At 41.9% G+C, this 21,456-nt stretch overlaps 1 protein-coding gene across 1 annotated transcript in view; it reads right to left on the minus strand.

The window, feature by feature from the left end:
- Nucleotides 1-21,456, minus strand: part of Cfap61 (cilia and flagella associated protein 61) — a 275,906-nt gene that overhangs the window by 147,058 nt on the left and 107,392 nt on the right. The window contains exons 13-16 of the mRNA XM_041670075.1: nucleotides 20,646-20,772; nucleotides 18,200-18,277; nucleotides 4,091-4,297; nucleotides 510-644 (exon numbers count right to left, since the gene is read on the minus strand). Of these exons, the coding sequence (XP_041526009.1) occupies nucleotides 510-644; nucleotides 4,091-4,297; nucleotides 18,200-18,277; nucleotides 20,646-20,772 (547 nt within the window). The remainder of the gene's footprint in view (nucleotides 1-509; nucleotides 645-4,090; nucleotides 4,298-18,199; nucleotides 18,278-20,645; nucleotides 20,773-21,456) is intronic.

The following is a 21,456-nucleotide window of genomic DNA, read 5'->3' on the forward strand; positions in this document are numbered from 1 at the left end:
GTTACCCTTTTTGACATCCCACAGGAGTTTTTATGCAAGTATTAAAAATCAAAAAAAAAAAAAACAACACCAACTTAAGACTAAACACCTCCAACATGACATATCTCTGGCAGCTTTGTCCTAATGGCAAGAAGACCACTGACTGACTTAAAAGCAAACAATCAATTGAAAGGGGGATTCTTCTGAGGACAGGGAACGAAGATAAAATATGCTGGGGGATGCGGATGGCTCTAGGCCACTCATTTGTCTAAGGACCAGCAACAACACACAGGGTGTCCCTGCTGAATCCTCTGAAGGAGGATGTGGCTACTGTTTTAGGCTTATGGTGAAATAACCACTTGAGGGCAAAGCTGCGGGGAGCCCTCGCAGGGCGCCGCCTGTAAGGGTATGAGCGCCAGGTTCCCTGTAACTAAGAAGCAGCCTGCTCGGTGAAGACAGGGCTGCCACCCCATCTGCCAAGCCCGCGGGAGCTGGCACCGTGCCTCCCTGCCTGCCGCCCTGCTACCCACCTGATCCTTGGAGACCTCCTTTGATGGAGCGTTTATGCCAAGCTTTTCCAGAGGATAGACAATCTGTCGTCGTGGTCGCACGGGAACCAAGTAATGAAGGGCAGATGTTAGGGAGTGGGCGTAGGAGTTCTGGATCTGAAAGGCAGCAATCTCTACTTTAGGGGAGAGAATGTCAGAGGCGCACAGCGCAGATGTCCGCACGCTGCTTGACAAATACAAAACTCTTCACTGGGCCAAGTCAGAGAGGGGAGGGGAAAAAAAATCAGCAAATAAACAAACATACTCTTCGAGCAGAGGAATGAATTGTAGATAATGCCTGACACTAATGAAGATAATTACGAGAGTAATTCCATTACTATCTCTGTGGGAATGACAGATAAACAAGTGGTTTGGTTTATGGGATTTTTCAGTACAAGTATTTCCCCCAGGAGAATATTCTTCTCCATAGTGATCATGAATCAGCTTGATTTGACCCCATTAAGCTGTGTTATCCGAGCCCTGTTAACCTTTGTGTGTCTGGCACAAGCTGCTTTAACACACGTAGATAAAAATGCCACCCAGGGGGCAGCAGAGGCCAGATGTGAAAGCACTTGGGCAACATCACTGGGGCTTTTAAAAAAAAAAATGAAATAAGGGTCTTAGAATGAAGGAATAAAACTGGAGAGTGGGGGTAGAGAAGAGAATCAAATAATTTTGATTTGTATGGTGATGAAGTTATGAACTGGATTTATGCTTGCTGAAAGAGATAAACAACTTTTACAACAATGCCTTAAATATTAATCTTATCTAGTTTTTAAAACTTGACAGAGAACAGTGTCTCTCACATTTATGCAATCTTGGGAATTATAAAAAAAGAAAAGGAAACTCAGGGCCAAGAAACCATTTCACCCTTGTCACAGTTAGGGTTTCTATTGCTGCAATGAAAAACCATTACCAAAAAGCAAGTTGGGGAGGTAAGGGTTTATTTGGCTTACACTTTCATATCATAATAGAAGGAAGCCAGGACAGCAACTTAAACAGGGCAGGAACCTAGAGGCAGGAGCTGGTGCAGAGGCCATGGAGGAGAGCTGCTTACTGGCTTGTCTCACAAGGCTTATTTAGCCCACCTTCTTACAGAAGCCAGGACCAGTGGCCCAGGGATGGCACCACCCACCAAGGACTGAGACCTCCCACACTGATCACTAAATGAGAAAATGCCATACAGCTGGATCTCATGGAGGCCTTCCCTCGGACGCGGCTCCTTCCTCTGATGACTCTAGCTTGTGTCAAGTTGACACACAAAACCTGCCAGTACAACTCTCAAGTGTAAAACTGGGAAGAAACCAAACTGGCAATGATGTATCTCCTTACTGAACTGAAGCTAGAGAGAGAAAAAAGTAAAGCAGAATTAGATGTATCTTAATAGATGTAATAGTTTGCATATGACTTGCGTGCCATTTTAAAGTAGCCATGGGCATTTATATCAGCTTCCATGAGAGCTTTTGTTTGTTCGTTTGTTTCTGTTTTTGCCTTTTTTCAAGACAGGGCTTCTCTGTGTAACAAATTCTGTTGACCAGGTTGGCCTCAAACTCACAGAAATCCGCCTGCCTCTGTCTTTTGTTGCTGAAATGAAAGGTGTGCACCACCACTGCCCAGCCAGAAGAACTTTAAAAACTCCTTCACCACTGCACCTCACACCCTGACTTCACATGTTACTGAAAATCGGAACCCAGGAAACCCTGGCCAGAGTGTGGTTTGCATGTCTGTGAATGTCTATGTCCGTTGTTCTCAATCATAAAATTATTTTCACTACTCCTCCATAACTGCAATTCTGCTACTATTATGAATCGTCATGCAAATATCTGACATGCAGGATAGCTGATAGTTGATCCCCAGAGGGGTCGTGACTCACAGGTTGAGAACCACTGGTCTACGTCCTGATGAAGATGCTTGCATGAGGTAAAGGGAGAGCAACTGCCACAGTGAGATACAGGCAGCTCGATTTCACTGCCAGAGGACTTCGGGCTGAATTTGGGACTTCTCACTCAAATGACTTGGGACGGCATCTCACTCTTGTCTTCTGTGTAAATCAACTGGCAGTGTGACTGAGGAACGTGTTTCCAAGTGTGCTTTGCGGCTTTCCTAACGCCACACTGGTTGGAAAGCAGAGGCGGGGGCAATGAAATGCCCAAGATGTCTTTACTGTGGACGCAAGTGCACTTTGCTCTTGACATCCCATATGCAGGTAGTGTGGCAAATAGAAACTAAGAATTTAATATCACACCTGGAAGGTCACACAGTTGGTATTCAGTCAAGCGTAAAGTGAAGGAAATTGTTTGGGGCCAGGGTTTTCCTGTACAACTGTTATCTTCTGGGTCATTAATCATCTTGCTGGCCTGCTACATTTTACAGGGGACACAAGCACCAAACCAAACCAAAACCTCCCTGAAGCAGGGTCCACAGCTCACGACAACTCTTTTCCACAGGCTTCCTCCAGCTGGCTTTTGTTTAAGATGATACAGGGGCACAACTATTATAAGTGTATGCGCTAATGCGCTCACAGATTGTCTGAGAAATACTTTGGCAAGTAAGAGCATCTGAAAATTGCCCTTAGTTCCTCGCGGACACTGAGAAAAAGGGTGACAGTGTCAAGGGCTCTCAGCAGAATGTGGAAAAGCTTGAAGTCATGACCCAGAACTGAGGGGACAACTTCTACTCAACCTTGAAAGTACACACCAAGCTGGGAACCACCGTTAGTGACCAAGGGACCAATTTTCAGAGTCCCCATGGGAATCTGGCCTAAATCACACTTACTTGTGGAACATCCAGGTGACAGTACATGAGTAGGTGAAGGTGTCTGCATGTGTGTGTGTGTGTGTGTGTGTGTGTGTGTGTCAGTAGCTCCTATGAGACACAGCTTGAGGAAGAAAAAACAAGGGCACAGCCTGCATGGTAAAACATGCAGTCCTGAGCACCAAAGCAGGATAAGAGGAGGACGTGGAGGTGAGATGAGCTGGTATTTGGATGGATATAAGCAACATGTGCACGGTCTCTGTTGCTGTGTTACTCGGTGGAAATATAGCAAGCATTAGATGGAACGGCATAGGTATTCCCTATAGCGGAGTTCCATTACAACTGTACGTCTCCACCGTTCATCCATTGTTTTTATGGAAATGGTTATAAATTTTATTCAGAATGCACTGTATAGCACACCAATTTTATAGGCTGGAACTACTTTATTTTACTCATTTCTGTAGGGTTCTATATTTCAAAGAACATGATAGGATCATGTTGGCTTCACACCATGAGAAATAATTGGCTGCTTGTGTCTTGTTCAGCTAGAGTTTTCAGTTGCCATTTTGCCAATATAGGAAAACCAACCAATTTGTCTAATTACATTGGTTCTTGTTGTTTCAAAAACTGGAAGCCTCCCGGACTTTCGCCACAGTGAAGCAAATGGCCTAATCAAATATGGCCCGTGGAGATTCAGCTTCATGCTACAGTCAAAGTCCTCACGAGCAGAACAAACAAGACGCAGCGCACACGGGACGCCACCATGCACACCTATGCGCAGGAGGGGACAGCCCATGTCAGCCTCTTACCTTGTTCTCCCGAGATTGTGGGTATATGGGGTAGTATAGACATGACTTATAGCCTAAGCGAAGGATCTCCTTCAGGAAAAACTTGGTGTAGTGTCGGAAAATAGGGTTCAGGGCAAAATGGTTCAAGCGCCCATGTTCTTCTTGCTGGTGGTGGCTGAAGTAGATGAAATCCTCGATGTTATAATGAGATCGTATGTACTCTATATCCTAGAGAAGAGGCAGAGGAAGGATGTTTCAAACCAATTACCTGTGTGCATGTTGTGATAAAGAGCTATGCAAAAAAGTCCCTTAAGTGGGGCTGGGGAATAGCTTACTTGGTAAAGATCTTCTCATTCAAACACGAGGACCTTAACTGATCCTCAGAACCCATGCCCACTCCCCTCCCCCCCAAAAAAGTCTTCTGTGCTGTACTCTAATCCCAGGGCTGGGGAGACAGAGACAGGAGGATTCCTGGAGCTCATGGGCCACACAGCCTCATTCAGCAAATGGCAGGCCAATTTGAGAGTTGGCTCCTGAGAAACAATACCTGAGGCTCTGCTTTTGCTTCCCCATGCATGCACATATATATGCACCCACACATGGATAAACACACACACACACAATTGTTAAAAATTGCTTCAAGTGCAATAGTGAAAAGTGTGTTTCTTCCACTATTCATCGTCCTGTTGTTAATTGTGTTTGCAGCACTGGGGGTTGAGCTGAGAGTCTTGTGCATGCTTGGCCAGTGCTCTACCTCTGAGCTACATCCACAGCCCTTGGTTGTTGAGACTGGGTCTCTCTACGGGAGCTCAGGCTCACCTTGAACTCACTATGTAAGCAAGGCTAGCCTAGAACTAGTGATCCCTTTGCCTCAGCCTCCTGAGTTCTGGGATTACAGGTTTACAGACACTGCCATGCTTGGCTTACTGACTCTTAAAAAAGAAAGTGTGTGCTTGTTCAGGTAGCTGTCTGTGGAAGGTGGCTAACTAGTTTATTCTTAGGTCTTTGGCTGCTGTTAACCTGGCAAGCCTTAGTGCCGGGTCAGGTTCGGCATAGCAGTCTCAGCACATTTCTGGGCACGAGGAGCTGCAGTGAGTCAGGGCAAGTGCTGAGCACACGTATCTGAGAGTCAGTAGACAGGCTCCCTGGTCTCCTGGATTTGTTACAAATCACCTGCTAGTGGAGAAATATTCCATCTCGGAGTTATACCCATTAGTACACAACTTGGCTGGGAAGAAAGAACCCTAACGGGGTATGGCATTCCTCCCTCTGCTCCTGTGACACATAAGGGGTTTATGCAATGGGAGGCAATTTAAGGAACTCAGGAGTCTTTCCTCGGAGAGGAAAATCCTGGGCACGGTGCTCCTGTCTTCATGGGCCTTTGTCTCTTCACACTACAGTGGAATCAGGACTCATGCGTGCTAACTGTGCACTGTGCAGCCTGGCCCCCTTCACCACTCTGGTGTGCACCGTTGAGAGCAGGGAAGGAAGAGGGATAATCCAAAGTGCATGTGATTGTCCCTGAGGACAAGAAAATTCATTTTTGACAAATATGGCCTCCAAGTCTCTACTGTAAACCCATTGAGTGCAAATCCAAACATAGCATAAATAACAGCCACACCAAATGAAAAATCAAACCAAATGCAGATGGATAAAATACAGTTTCAAGAACAGAGACTGAAGAATATGAAGAACTCAGCTTAAGTTGTGACCAGCAAGCTGTGACAGCTTTCAATATGTATACAAATGTCCCCTCCCTAGCCCGCCAGCACCCAGCTTCTGTTCCAAAGTATGGCAGAAATTGCAACCACCCAGCAAGTGGTGGCACCCCAGAGCGGTTCTGGCAGCCTTTCAATCTTCATTGACCCTGGAATGGCTTTTATACCGCAAGACTTTAATTACCAAGGAAACATTGCTCATTATAACATAAAAAGAGTGATATAGGCAAGACTGAGAAATCATTGAAAAGGAAAAGGCAGGGAGCTAATGGGGGTCATTAACTTCAAAACAGCAGATGGGCCACGTGCATCTAATTTTATTCTCATCCCAAGTCCCTTAAATAACAAGAACATTTTTTTATTTAGATTTTTTTATTTAAATTTCGAAAAAGAATAATGGGATAGAAGAGAGGCCAGCATGTAAGGCAGTGTCACCGTGAAAGGAAACTTTATGGCTTGGTTAAACCTTCTTCTCTGGGTCCACACTGGGGTTCCTGCCTGCCTATTGCTACTACATCCAAGAGTACAAGTGGGAGTGAAAGAATGGATGCCCACCTCCCGGTTGGTCAGGTGGGTAGCCCTGCCAGTATCAGTGGAGAAGAAGTGGAGAGTCGCATCCATGCCTGCCACCCACAGTGGCGATTCAATCTTTCATTCATGACACAGACTGTGAGACACTAATATGCCAGACAAGAGGGGAGAAACATGACTTGTTGTTACAGTGAGGAAAAGGATAATTCAGATGACAGGGGAGAATTTTCAAAATCAAGGTACTGCCTTCATAGGTCCCCAAAATAAATCTTGCCTATAACATAATTTAATATCAAGAAGAAACTGTAAGTGAATAAGGGAAAGGCATGGAAGTTAAATATAGGAACTCTGAGAGAGAGATTCCAAAAGAAGACCTGGATATATCGAAATCATAGTCAGAGACAAAATTAGAAGGTCAGAAAACTAATGTCAAGAAAATATTTTCAAGTAACAAGTAACAAATGCATTTATTAGGAACCCCAGGAAAGACAGCACTTACTGCCCTCTAACACTTCTCAAAGCCTGCCATCAAAACCAGACTGCACTGCATCCCCTGGGCTCCACACTAGGGCCCACAGACTGGGCAGCTGTATCACCTAAATCTAGATACCTAAATGCCAGTGTAAGAACACAATCAAATAACAGAAAGGGCAATATGGCATCACCAGAGCCCAGTTATCCTACAACAGCAAGAACTGAACAACTCAACACAACTGAACCACAAAAAATTGACCTTAAACTTACTTTATGAAAATGATAGATGTCTTAAAGATGATCTGAACAAATCCCTTAAAGAAAGAGAGGAAAAAACAAACAACAAAAATTGGAAAGACTCAATAAACACCTAAAAGAAAGCCAAGAAAAAACAATCAGGTGAACCAGGCAGCGCGGAGTTTCGATCTGGGCACCAAGTGAAACATCATTGTGGTGAGTGAGTGCTGCGGCAGCTGGGAACATACCTCAGCCCGCCCACACTTCCAGGCCATCCTACAGGGGCTATACTGCCCAAACTGCCTCTCTATTTCTATCCCATTCAGCTCACATCCAGATCCCCACACCCCCTGTCTCCCTCCCTCTCTCCCTCCTTTGGGGCATAGCGCCTCCCTGCCCAGCCTGCTAGGATGCTGGGACCGAACCGGGAGGGCAAAGGGGTGGCCGGTAGCTCCTTTGTTCCCATAGCCTGCCCGCAGCAAGCGGGGTGGGCCCTTTGTTCGCGAGCTAACCAGGCAGAGTTTCGATCTGGGCACCGAGTGAAACATCATTGTGGTGAGTGAGTGCTGCGGCAGCTGGGAACATACCTCAGCCCGCCCACACTTCCAGGCCATCCTACAGGGGCTATACTGCCCAAACCGCCTCTCTATTTCTATCCCATTCAGCTCACATCCAGATCCCCACACCCCCTGTCTCCCTCCCTCTCTCCCTCCTTTGGGGCATAGCGCCTCCCTGCCCAGCCTGCTAGGACGCTGGGACCGAACCGGGAGGACAAAGGGGTGGCTGGTAGCTCCTTTGTTCCCATAGCCTGCCCACAGCGAGCGGGGTGGGCCCTTTGTTCGCGAGCTAACCAGGCAGCGCGGAGTTTCGATCTGGGCACCGAGTGAAACATCATTGTGGAGAAACATCTCTGGGGAGTGACATCACTGGGAAGGTACATCAGTGGGCAAGAAGACCTGATCCTGTAAAAGAAGATCCAAAGGGGAGTATTGGGAGGAAGAGATGGGCAGACGCCAATGCAGGAATTCTCCCAACAATCTGAAAAACAACACGAAACCACCAGAAGCCAGTGACCCCACAACAGGAGGACATGAACACCTTAATCAAGAAGAAGTAGAAAAAACTGACTTCATGAAAGTGATTGACACCCTTAAACAGCATATAAAAAACGCCCTTATGGAAATGGATGAGAAGTATAATAGAAAGTTCGAGGAATTGAGTAAATCAGTGAATGATACCCTAGGAAACCAAGGAAAAACAATCAAGCAGATAAAGGAAACAGTTCATGACTTGAAAACTGAAATGGAGGCAAAGAAGAAAACACAAACAGAGGGCCGGCTGGACATGGAAAATCTAGGTAAACGAATAGAGACTACAGAATCAAGTATAACCAGCAGAATACAAGAGATAGAAGAAAGAATCTCAGATTCTGAGGATAACATAGAGAAAATAAACACTCTGATCAAAGAAAACAGCAAGTCCAACAAACTCTCATCACAAAACATTCAGGAAATATGGGACACAATAAAAAGACCAAACCTAAGAATAATTGGAGTAGAAGAAGGAGAAGAAGTGCAGCTCAACGGTACAGAAAATATACTTAATAAAATTATAGAAGAAAACTTTCCCAAACTGAAGACAGATGTACCTATGAAGGTTCAAGAAGCATACAGAACACCAAATAGGCTGGATCAAAAGAAAACATCCCCTCGCCATATAATAATCAAAACACAAAATATACAGAATAAAGAAAGAATATTAAGAGCCGCAAAGGAAAAAGGCCAAGTTACTTATAAAGGTAAACCTATCAGACTTACACCTGACTTCTCTATGGAAACCATGAAAGCCAGAAGGTCCTGGATAGATGTTCTCCAAAAACTAAGAGACCACGGATACAAGCCCAGACTACTATATCCAGCCAAACTTTCATTCACTATAAATGGAGAAAACAAAATTTTCCAGGATAAAAACAAATTTAAACAATACGTAGCCACAAATCCAGCCTTACAGAAAATAATAGAAGGAAAATCACTAACCAAGGAGTCCAACAATGACCACAATAACTCAGACATCTAGAGACTCTTCACCAGCGCAAATCAAAGAAGGAAAACAGACAAACCCTACTACTAAAAAAGTGACCGGAGTTAACAACCACTGGTCATTAATATCACTTAATATCAATGGGCTCAACTCACCTATAAAAAGGCACAGGCTAAGAGATTGGATAAGAAAACAGGATCCAACATTCTGCTGTCTACAAGAAACGCACCTCAACCACAAAGACAGGCACCTACTCAGAGTAAAGGGCTGGGAAAAGGCTTATCAAGCAAATGGACCTAAGAAACAAGCAGGTGTGGCCATACTAATTTCTAACAAAGTTGACTTCAAACTTAAATCAATCAGAAGAGATGGAGAGGGACATTTTATACTCATAACAGGAACAATTCATCAGGAAGAAGTCTCAATCCTGAATATCTATGCCCCTAATATAAAAGCACCCACGTACGTAAAAGAAACATTACTAAAACTCAAGGCAGACATCAAACCGCACACACTAATAGTAGGAGACTTCAACACTCCTCTCTCACCAATGGACAGGTCAATCAGACAGAAACCTAACAGAGAAATTAGAGAATTAATGGAGGTAATGAAGCAAATGGACTTAACAGACATCTATAGATTATTCCACCCAAAGAGGAAAGAATATACCTTCTTCTCTGCAGCTCATGGAACCTTCTCGAAAATTGACCATATACTCGGTAACAAAGCTAACTTACACAGTTACAAAAAAATATTAGTAACCACCTGTGTCTTATCAGATCACCATGGATTAAAGTTAGAATTCAACAACAATGTTACCCCCAGAAAGCCTACAAACTCATGGAAACTGAACAGTCAAATACTGAACCATACCTGGATTAAGGAAGAAATAAAGAAAGAAATTAAAGACTTCCTTGAATTCAATGAAAATAAAGAAACAACATACTCGAACTTATGGGACACTATGAAAGCAGTCCTGAGAGGAAAGTTCATAGCACTAAGTGCCCACCTAAAGAAAACAGAGAAAGCACATACTGGAGACTTAACAGCCCACTTGAAAGCTCTAGAAAAAAAAGAAGCAGACTCACCTAGGAGGAGTAGAAGACTGGAAATAATCAAATTGAGGGCTGAAATCAACAAAATAGAAACACAGAAAACAATCCAAAGAATCAATGAAACAAAAAGCTGGTTCCTGGAGAAAATCAACAAGATTGATAAACCCCTATCCAAACTAATCAAACGACAGAGAGAGAACACGCAAATTAATAAGATCAGAAATGAAAAGGGGGACATAACCACAGACACAGAGGAAATTCAGAGAGTCATTAGATCTTACTACAAAAGCCTGTATGCCACAAAACTGGAAAATGTAAAAGAAATGGACGCTTTTTTAGATAAATACCATTTACCAAAACTAAACCAGGACCAGGTGAACAATCTAAACAGACCTGTAAGTCGCGAAGAATTAGAAGCTGTTATCAAAAACCTCCCTACCAAAAAAAGCCCAGGACCAGATGGTTTCAATGCAGAATTCTACCAGAACTTCCAAGAAGACCTAATACCTATACTCCTTAATGTATTCCACAATATAGAAACAGAAGGGTCATTACCAAATTCCTTTTATGAAGCCACAATTACTCTGATACCAAAACCACTCAAAGACTCAACCAGGAAAGAGAACTACAGGCCAATCTCACTCATGAATATCGACGCAAAAATCCTCAACAAAATACTGGCAAATCGAATCCAAGAACACATCCGAAAAATTATCCATTATGATCAAGTAGGCTTCATTCCTCAGATGCAGGGCTAGTTCAACATACGAAAATCTATCAATGTAATCCAGCATATAAATAAACTGAAAGAAAAAAACCATATGATCATTTCATTAGATGCTGAAAAAGCATTTGACAAAATTCAACATCCATTTATGTTAAAAGTCTTGGAGAGATTAGGGATACAAGGGTCATACCTAAATATAATAAAAGCTATATACAGCAAGCCAACAGCTAACATCAAATTAAATGGAGAGAAACTCAAAGCCATCCCACTTAACTCAGGAACACGGCAAGGCTGTCCACTCTCGCCATACCTCTTCAATATAGTGCTTGAAGTTATAGCAATAGCAATAAGACAACATAATGGGATCAAGGGGATTCGAATTGGAAAGGAAGAAGTTAAACTTTCGTTATTTGCAGATGATATGATAGTGTACATAAGCGACCCCCAAAACTCCACCAAAGAACTTATACAGCTGATAAACAGCTTTAGTAATGTGGCAGGATACAAGATCAACTCCAAAAAATCAGTCGCCCTCTTATACACAAAGGATATGGAAGCAGAGAGGGAAATCAGAGAAGCTTCACCATTCACGATAGCCACAAACAGCATAAAATATCTTGGGGTAAATCTAACCAAGGAAGTGAAAGATCTATTTGACAAGAACTTTAAGGCATTGAAGAAAGAAATTGAAGAGGATACCAAAAAATGGATGGACCTCCCTTGCTCTTGGATTGGGAGGATCAACATAGTAAAAATGGCAATTCTACCTAAGGCAATTTATAGATTCAATGCAATCCCCATCAAGATCCCATCAAAATTCTTCACAGATCTGGAGAAGACAATAATCAACTTTATATGGAAAAACAAAAAACCCAGGATAGCCAAAACAATCCTATACAATAAAGGATCTTCTGGAGGCATTACCATCCCTGACTTCAAACTCTATTACAGAGCTACAGTAATGAAAACAGTGTGGTACTGGCATAAAAACAGAGAAGTCGACCAATGGAATCGAATAGAAGACCCGGATTTTATCCCACAAACCTATGAACACCTCATTTTCGATAAAGGAGCTAAAAGTATACAATGGAAGAAAGAAAGCATCTTCAACAAATGGTGCTGGCACAACTGGATGTCAACCTGTAGAAGAATGAAAATAGACCCATATCTCTCACTGTGCACAAAACTCAAGTCCAAATGGATTAAAGACCTCAATATCAGCCCGAACACACTGAACCTGATAGAAGAGAAAGTGGGAAACACCCTACAACAGATGGGCACAGGAGATCGCTTCCTATGTATAACCCCAGAAGCACAGACATTAAGGGCAACATTGAATAAATGGGACCTACTTAAACTGAGAAGCTTCTGTAAAGCAAAGGACATGGTCACTAAGACACAAAGGCAACCTACTGACTGGGAGAAGATTTTCACCAACCCCACAACAGACAAAGGTCTGATCTCCAAAATATATAGAGAACTCAAGAAACTAGACTTTAAAATGCTAATTAACCCAATTAAAAAATGGGGCACTGAACTGAACAGAGAATTCTCAACAGAAGAAGTTCAAATGGCCAAAAGACACTTAAGGTCGTGTTCAACTTCCTTAGCAATCAGGGAAATGCAAATCAAAACAACTTTGAGATATCATCTTATACCTGTCAGAATGGCTAAAGTCAAAAACACCAAGGATAACCTTTGCTGGAGAGGCTGTGGAGGAACGGGTACCCTCATCCATTGCTGGTGGGAATGCAATCTTGTGCAACCACTGTGGAAGTGAGTGTTTCGGTTTCTCAGGAAATTCGGGATCAACTTACCCCTGGACCCAGCAATACCACTCTTGGGAATATACCCAAGAGATGCTTTATAAAATGACAAAAGCATTTGTTCAACTATGTTCATAGCAGTATTATTTGTAATAGCCAGAACCTGGAAACAACCTAGATGCCCTTCAATGGAAGAATGGATGAAGAGAGTATGGAATATATACACGCTAGAGTACTATGCTGCGGTAAAAAACAATGACTTCTCGAATTTTGCATGCAAATGGATGGAAATAGAAAACACTATCCTGAGTGAGGTGTCCCAGACCCAAAAGGATGAATATGGGATGTACTCACTCATAATTGGTTTCTAGCCATAAATAAGGACCACGGAGTCTACAAGAGGTGAACCTAAAGAAGCTAAGTAAGAAGGTGAACCCAAGGAAAAACATATAGTTGTCCTCTTGGCTAAGGGAAGTAGACCAAATTTCCGGGGAGAAAATGGGATCTTGGGGATGGGGTGGGATGGGGGTAAAGGGAGATGGGGAGAGAAAAGGTAGAAGGGAAGGAGGGGGGACCTGGGAAACAGGAGAATTGGGATAAAGGAAAGGTGGATAGGGGAGCACGGAACCACAATTCTTAGTTAAGGGAGCCAGTTTAGGGTGGGCAAGAGACTTGACCCTAGAGGGGCTCCCTAGTGCCCAAGATGAGGTTCCCAGTTAGTTCCTTGGGCAGCTGAGGATTGGGAACCTGGAATGACCCTATCCTAGAGCAATACTGACGAATATCTTGCATATCATCATAGAATCTTCATCTGGTGATGGATAAAGTTAGAGACAGAGACCCACACAGGAGCACTGGACTGAGCTCCCAAGGTCCCAAGGAGGAGCAGAAGGAGGGAGAACATGAGCAAAGAATTCGGGACCACGAGGCGTACATCCACCCACTGAGACAGTGGAGCTGATCTACGGGGAGCTCACCAAGGCCAGCTGGACTGTGACCGAAAAAGCATGGGATAAAACCGGACTCTCTGAACATGGCGAACAATGAGGGCTGATGAGACACCAAGGACAATGGCAGGGGGTTTTGATCCTACTTAATGTGCTGGCTTTGTGGGAGCCTAGCCAGTTTGGATGTTCACCTTCCTAGATATGGACGGAGGGGGGAGGACCTAGGACTTGCCACAGGGCAGGGAACCCGGACTGCTCTGTGGACTGGAGAGGGAGGGGGGAAGAGGAATGGGGGGAGGGGAGAAGGGTGGGAGGAGGGGGAGAAGGGTGGGAGGAGGGGGAGAAGGGTGGGAGGAGGGAATGGGAAATGGGAGGCTGGGAGGAGGTGGAAACTTGTTTTTTGTTATGTTTTTTTCTTCTTTTCGCAATAAAAAAAAGATTTATGCTTAAAATTAAAAAAAAACAATCAGGTGAAGAAAACAGTTCAAGACATGAAATGGAAATAGAAACAATAAAGAAAACACAAAATGAAGGAATCCTACAAATGGAAAATTTGGGTAAGCCAACAGGAACTATAGATGCAAACAGCACCAACAGAATACAAGAGAGGAAAGATAGAATGTCAGGCATTGAAGGCACAATACAGGAAATAAATTCATCTGTCAAAGAAAATGTTAAATCTAAAACATTCCTAACACAAAGCATCTAGGAAATCTGGAAAAGACCAAACATAAGAATAACAGGAATAGAAGAAGAAGAAACCCAGCTCAAAAACCCAGAGAAGATATTTAACAAAATCATAGAAAAAATTTCCAGCCTAAAGAAGGACATGCTTATAAAGGTGTATGAATCTTACAGAACACCAAATAGATTGAGTCAGAAATGAAAATTCCTTCACTACATAATAATAAAAACACTAAACATGGTAAACAATGCTGTGGGACAATGGTCATTTATCCTGTCATTTGCGCTATTTTTAATAGAATGCTGATTGGCCAGTAGCCAGGCAGGAAGTATAGGCAGGGTAATCAGGTAGGAAATAAAGGCAAGGCAATGAGAACAGGAGAATTCTGAAAAGAGGGAAGCCCAGTCTCTAGTAATGACCCACTCTCAGAGGAAGCAAGATATTACTGCCTCACTGAAAAGGACCGAGCCACGTGGCTAACTCAGACAAGAATTATGGGCTAATGTAAGTTATAAAAATTAGTTAATAAGAAGCCTGAGCTAATGGGCCAATCAGTTTTTAACTAATGTAGACCTCTATGTGATTTCTTTGGGACTTACAACTGTAGGAACTAGGCAGGACAGAAACCTCAGTCAACAGAATGGCACCCACAGGGACAATTACATCCACATAAAGCCCGAGACAGCTTGGGAAGTAATTCTAGACAGAATAGAGTAAAGCATGGCTTACTGATAGCAACACTTTCTCAGGTGGGCTCTGCTTGCTAGAGGCAAGTGTTCTCATTTAAGAGAGGCTTCCTGACTCAGCATTAGCTGTGAAACCTTGCAGCTCTTTTAAGAGGTCCTGCCACAAAACACTTAAATGGTGTTGATGAAAAGCTGACCTCATGCTTTTTGGTGGTAGCATGGACCTTGAAACGCCACTGAGTTGTGGCAATAAATATGGCTCCAGTCAGTACCTCTGCCATGAGGCTGGAATCTCAGAAAGCTAAGGAATGGGCTGGATCCAGCCATCAAAACCATGGCTTTAATCCTAGCCATATCGCTTAGCAAATTAAAGACTCATGTGGTCAGAAAAAGAGAGATCTACAGTAAAGATAGATTCAAAGATGAATAACCCTCTAAATAGTTTACTGTGTGTTTTAAAATATATGCAGGCTTGGGAGAAAAATGAAAAGAAAAGGATAAAGTCCTTAAAATAAAAAAAGAGTACTTGGGTGTGGTGGCACACACCTTCAACCCCAGTACTTGAAAGGCAGCCTGGTCTACAGAATGAGTTCCAGGACAAAGATACACAGAGAAACCCTGTCTCAAAAAGCCAAAAATTAAAAACAAAAATAAAAAATAGAGTTTAAAATAAAGTCACATAAAGATGAAAAACACACAGAGAATCTAGATACTGTATGTTGTTATGTTCTCTTTAAATTGTTTAATGGCTGAGGAAGGAGTAACCACTACTAAACAATATTTGTTTACAAATGCTGCTGAATTAATTCAGGATAGGTATTCTGAAGATGCCTTGACTTCATAATTCAAGTCAAAAGGTATGTTACTTTGGAGAAGAGATTTTGCTTTTGTTTTCACAGGAGATGAGAGGCTCTGGATTCATTCTGAGTAAGAAAAATCATGTTTGATCAAGGAAGACCACCTGAGAAATCTCCAGTAGGAATGGGTGGCCCAGATGTCTGAGTTCTACATCCAGAAAATATTCAAGACTGCTTCCTGAGATGATCAAACCTCACAGGATACTCCAGTCATGACTTGATTATTATTCTGAAAATCTTTAGGTCCCCATAACATTATCATCATCCCCAATCAGCAAAAAGTAGCCTGAAAAACTATGCCCACATTCCCCAAAAATGGACTATGGATATTTTTCTTTGTTTAGAATGTTGGTTACAAGTTGTTATGGATAATGGTCAGGAGTAAAGCCAAACAAAGGGTATTAGATTCAGAGTTCTTGTTTTGTTTTTTTTTAAAGGGTGGAGTGCTGTAGGATAATGGTCATTTATCCTGTCACTTGTATTATTTTTAATAAAATGCTGATTGGCCAATAGCCAGGCAGGAAGTATAAGCAGGATGACCAGGCAGGAAATAGAGGCAGGGCAATGAGAACAGGAGAATTCTAGAAAGAGTCAACAGAACAAAGAAATAAAATTAAAAGCAGCAAAGAAAAAAGGCCAACTAACATATAAAGGCAGACATATTAGAATCATACCTGACTTATCAATGGAGACACTAAATTCCAGAAGGGCCTCTGGAGTGGTGTCTTGAAAACACTAAGAGTTCAGGCTGCAGTTCAATTTGCAAAACCATCAATAATCATAGACAGAAAAAAACAAGATATTTCATGGCAAAGTCAAATTTAAACAATAGCTATCCACAAACCCAGCTCTATAGAAGGTACTAAAAGGAAAACTTCAACACCAGGAAATTAACTACACCCACAAAAATACAGGCAATAAATAATCTCATATCAGCAAAACACAAAGAAGGGAAACACACACACACATACCCCCACTCACATACACACACTATCACCACCACCAACAACAAGAAAATAACAGAATTTAACAATCACTGATCAATAACGTCTCTTAATATCAATGGATTCAATTTGCCAATAAAAAGATACAGGCTAATAAAATGGATATGAAAGCAGGATCTATCATTATTCTGCTACATACAAGAAACACTCCTCAACATCAAAGACAGACATTACCTCAGAGTTAAGGATTGGGAAAAGATTTTCCAACCAAATGGTCCTAAGAAGCAAGTTGGTGTAGCTATCCTAATATCTATCAAAATAGATGTCCAACCAAATTAAAAGAGATGGGAAAGGACACTTCATATTCATCAAAGGGGAAATCCACCAAAACGACGTCTCAATTCTGAACATCTATCCTCCAAATATAAGGACACCCACATTTGTAAAAGAAACATTACTAAAATTTAACTCACACATTGAAACTCACACAATAATAGTGGGAGACTTTAACACCCCACTCTCACCAATGGACAGGTCTATCAGACAGAAATTAAGCAGAGAAATAATAGAACTAACAAACATTATGATTCAAATGGACCTAACAGATATCTTCACCCAAAGACAAAAGAATATACCTTCTCAGTAACTCATGGAGCCTTCTCCAAAATTGACCATATACTTGGCCACAAGGGAAGTCTCAACATACAAAAAAATAAAATAAAAGTACCTTCTATAGAGCTGGGTTTGTGGATAGCTATTGTTTAAACTCTCAGAGTGAAAAAGAAAGGGTAATTGAGTACAAGATTAATATACAAAACTTTGTGGTCTTCCTATATCGTAAAGCAAACATCTAGAAAGTACAAGAAGAGGTATCTACATATAGTACCGAGAAAAAATTATAAAATATGTAGAAAAAATCATGAATGTCTTAGAGTATATGGGGGAAGGGTCATAGCAGGAGACAGATGGTATGTTCAAATTAGAATAGTTGGAGGGAGGTTCATGAAAGGGAGTATTTACAGAGATGAGGAGGGTGTAAGGAAATTAGCAAGGACTGCAAACCATTAGTGGCCTCGGTGGGTGGACTAGGTGGAAGACTGGTCCCAGCAATCCACAGAGAGAGCATTCTGGAGAAAAGACCACATTTAAAAGCCTAGTGGGTTAAGTGTGAGCTCAGCCAGATATAGACACCTCAGTTTCCCTGTCCTCCCTCCTCCTATCAAGGCTGGGATAAAAGTTGCACAAAACTCCATCTGACAATTTCAAACATTTTTAACTTAAAAAACAAAAAGAGAGTCTCGAAAGGCTGCCAAGTGGAAGACAGGTTCATGACCAGACACTTTAGGGACAGGATTCATTCATGTTAAGTAAAAGTAAAAACCTTCAAAGAGGCACCGTGTGCTGGATGATTCGTGGATATATAGAAAGTCACAATCACAATGAATGGTGGCTTCCTAACTTACCATTTCTTTTCTGATCACGGCAATGCCAACTATCTGGTTTGCAACTTCAGCTACAAACACCTGCAGAGCTGTTCCATCCTGCAAAGGTAAGGGGCGTTTTGTTAAGACCCTGGAGAGCATCACCACCAAGGTCTCTTTAATCAGCCCCTGGGGCATCCATGACTGGGATGCAGTCACCAGCCTCAGCTGCAGTCACCACGGTAACAGAACCAACACTCGGCAACATTTACAACCCCAGGTGCTACGCTCACGGCTAGCTTCATCGTCAGCCCCACACTCTGATGCCAGAATTATTATCCCATCTATTTTATTTACAAGACAACGAGGCTTAGGAAACTGGGTGAATGCGCTCATGAGGCGTGAGTCCACGATTCAAACCTCAGTCCCTTTTACACAGAAGCTGCTTCTACAATACACAAGTGCTTCCCAACTTTTATGACCTTAGGACATCAACTCAGTGAGGACTCCAAAGAAATTCCTACTAGAAATTAAAGCTGAAAAGACATGAGTTTGCTTTAAAAATTCACTAGTAAAATGAAATTTTAAACTAGCTGTTTTATTTAAAAGCAATAATGATTTTATTTTATTTTTACATAAAATATATATTTTACATAAAACAATTTTTAGACATAAATTATATTTTTTTCACCAAAAGAAACCTTATATTTTCCTAAACACAAATATTTCGAGTGACATTGTTTTCTGCTTTTGCAAATCTCTTTGATCTGGCTTAGTGGACAGCAGAATCTGCACATCTGCTTTTATAGCCAACCTGCTGCAATATGCTGTTTGATGGAAATATATGAAAAATCTCATCTGCCTTCACAACATATAGTTAGAAAAGACAAGCATCCAGGCATCTTTCCAGGGAACTGTGGCTAGCCTCTGAGACTCCACAGCTGGTAGTGCCTGGAGCTAGCTGCAACGCATCATCCGACAGACAGCCCTACTGATGAACACTGTACGCACTACTGCGCTAAAACCCAAGCGTTTGTTTCTACTGACTCTTACACGTTTACTCACGTATGCTTTGATAACACTGTACAATGCTAATTAGAAAAAACTGACTCATCAAGCTACCCAGATTTCCCAATCTCATGACATCACTGATGTCATCGGAAACGTTGCCCTAGGCATTGCACAGCTATCAAGTTCATGATGGCAGCTACTGATTTTCTCATTTTCTATTTTCTTTCCTGACTAGATCTTATCACAGGGGGCAAGTGATTCTCGTTTTGTCAGGTCGACAGGCTAGTGTTATTAATTTTAAAGAAAGGCTAGTTAAATACCCAAGTCCAAAAAAAGAAGCAGTTTTTCTTTTTTCAAGTGAAAATGGAATTTTATAAAAAATGGCAGGTGGCCCAAGCGCATTTCATGCATTGGTTGAGGCGTTTTTTCTCCTCAAACACCCAACATGCTTCAGGATGCACCAGAGACATGTCGCAGAATGCTAAAATCCAATCTCAAGTGTGGCGATTCGACAGAATTAAACATGTTATTGCTTCATTAAGGCTCTTCCTTGAACTGCTTCTAGCTTCCCCTTCTGATCTAAATGAAGAGATAACTGTAGGCCCACAAACAGTCATGTGAGGAAATAATTTTGTCATAATGCAAACAAATCTCACAAGCATATTGCTGAGGAAAGGCATTCCACACCAGGAAAAAAAAACTGTATGATTTTCTTTCCATAAATCTCAGAAGCAGTTTTAACTAATTTCTGATTTTAGAAGCAGAGGTATTAACCTGGGAAAAAGTTTCTGAATGGAGTTTTGAGGGGACCAGAGACAAGTGGGGACAGTCTCTGTCCAGAAACAGGCCAAATGTACATAGGGTATTTCAACTGTAAAACCCACTAAAATGTTTCTTGGTCACAGTTTGATAAAAATCATTTCAAAATCAAGCATATTGGATAAGTTGCAGCATGCATCTGCAACCTCTTGGCTAACTGCATGTCTAGTGAAGTCAACTGGCAGTCACTAAGGCCTCAGGGTTAACATGCAGACTGACACCAGCCTCACTCAGTGTTAACATGTAGACGGACACCAGCCTGTTTTTTTCCATGGCTCACATATAGGTTATTATGCTAGAGAAGGTCAAAGATTGACCACAGAGGATCATTCTTATATCTAGCCCTTGAAACCTCAAGCTAGCTCAGAAAAGGTCCTGCCTATGTTCACCATCTAACGCAACTAAAATAGAGCTCCACTACCCTAAGTCTGGTGCCCACTGCTCCTGGGACGGACATCAGATACCATGGATTCCTAAGCTGTCATTCCATTGTGACAAGCAGATATGTCAACCCCTCACCCCACCTCCGATGCTCCTCACCCCCAACAGGATTCACTAAGTGATGCTCAGGGAAGCTTCAGACCCAAACCTTCATGGGTCATAATGGTCCCTAAAGGCCCGGGAAAATGAGGCTACAGCAGCCACCAGCAGTACTTACGGGATCTCTGCAAGCCTCAGTGTACTGGGAGAAATCATCCAGTATCTGTCTACTCAGCACGAGGGTGCTGACAAGGTTTTCAACACCAGCAGTATCCACAAGAGAGGCTAATCTTATCTTAATGGACCTGGACAAGAACAGAGATAGGTTTCTTGGTTATAATACTAAAATAATATCACACTTACATAAAATAATATCTGATAATGTATATCTATGTAACATTGAGGTTACATTGATAAAAGTTTATAAAAATAACTCTCCTCATTCAAGAATACCTAAAAGTAAGCAAAAAGTACAAAGAATAAAATCATTGATATTACAAACCAATGACAACACGAAGTTACATTTTAAGTATATATAATTTAAATAAATATAATTTTTTCAGTTTTTTGACACAGGGCTTCTCTGTAGCTTTGGAGCTGTCCGGGAACTAGCTCCTATAGACTAGGCTGGCCTCAAACTCACAGAGATCCGCCTGACTCTGCCTCCTGAGTGCTGGGATTGAAGGCGTGTGCCACCACCATCTGGCAAATACTTATAATTTAGCACATATAATTTAAAATATTCAGCATACCTTATTTCACATTGCATACAGAGAGTTAAAATGCCTCTCCCAAATTTTAAAAAAAAACAAATTTAAAATTATTACATAACTATTTTCTTTTCCTTTCCTCCCTCCCACCCATTCTATGTACCTCCAGACACAGTTGCTCACTCTCAAATTCACTGCCACTTTTTTGTTGCCTTTATGCATACGTACATAGTGACATAAGTATGACCTGTTGAGTCCATTTAGTATTGTGTGTATGTG

Source organism: Microtus oregoni, unplaced genomic scaffold (assembly GCF_018167655.1).
Source record: "Microtus oregoni isolate MIOR12 unplaced genomic scaffold, Mior012 000020F_ref0000438, whole genome shotgun sequence".
NCBI lineage: Eukaryota > Metazoa > Chordata > Mammalia > Rodentia > Cricetidae > Microtus > Microtus oregoni.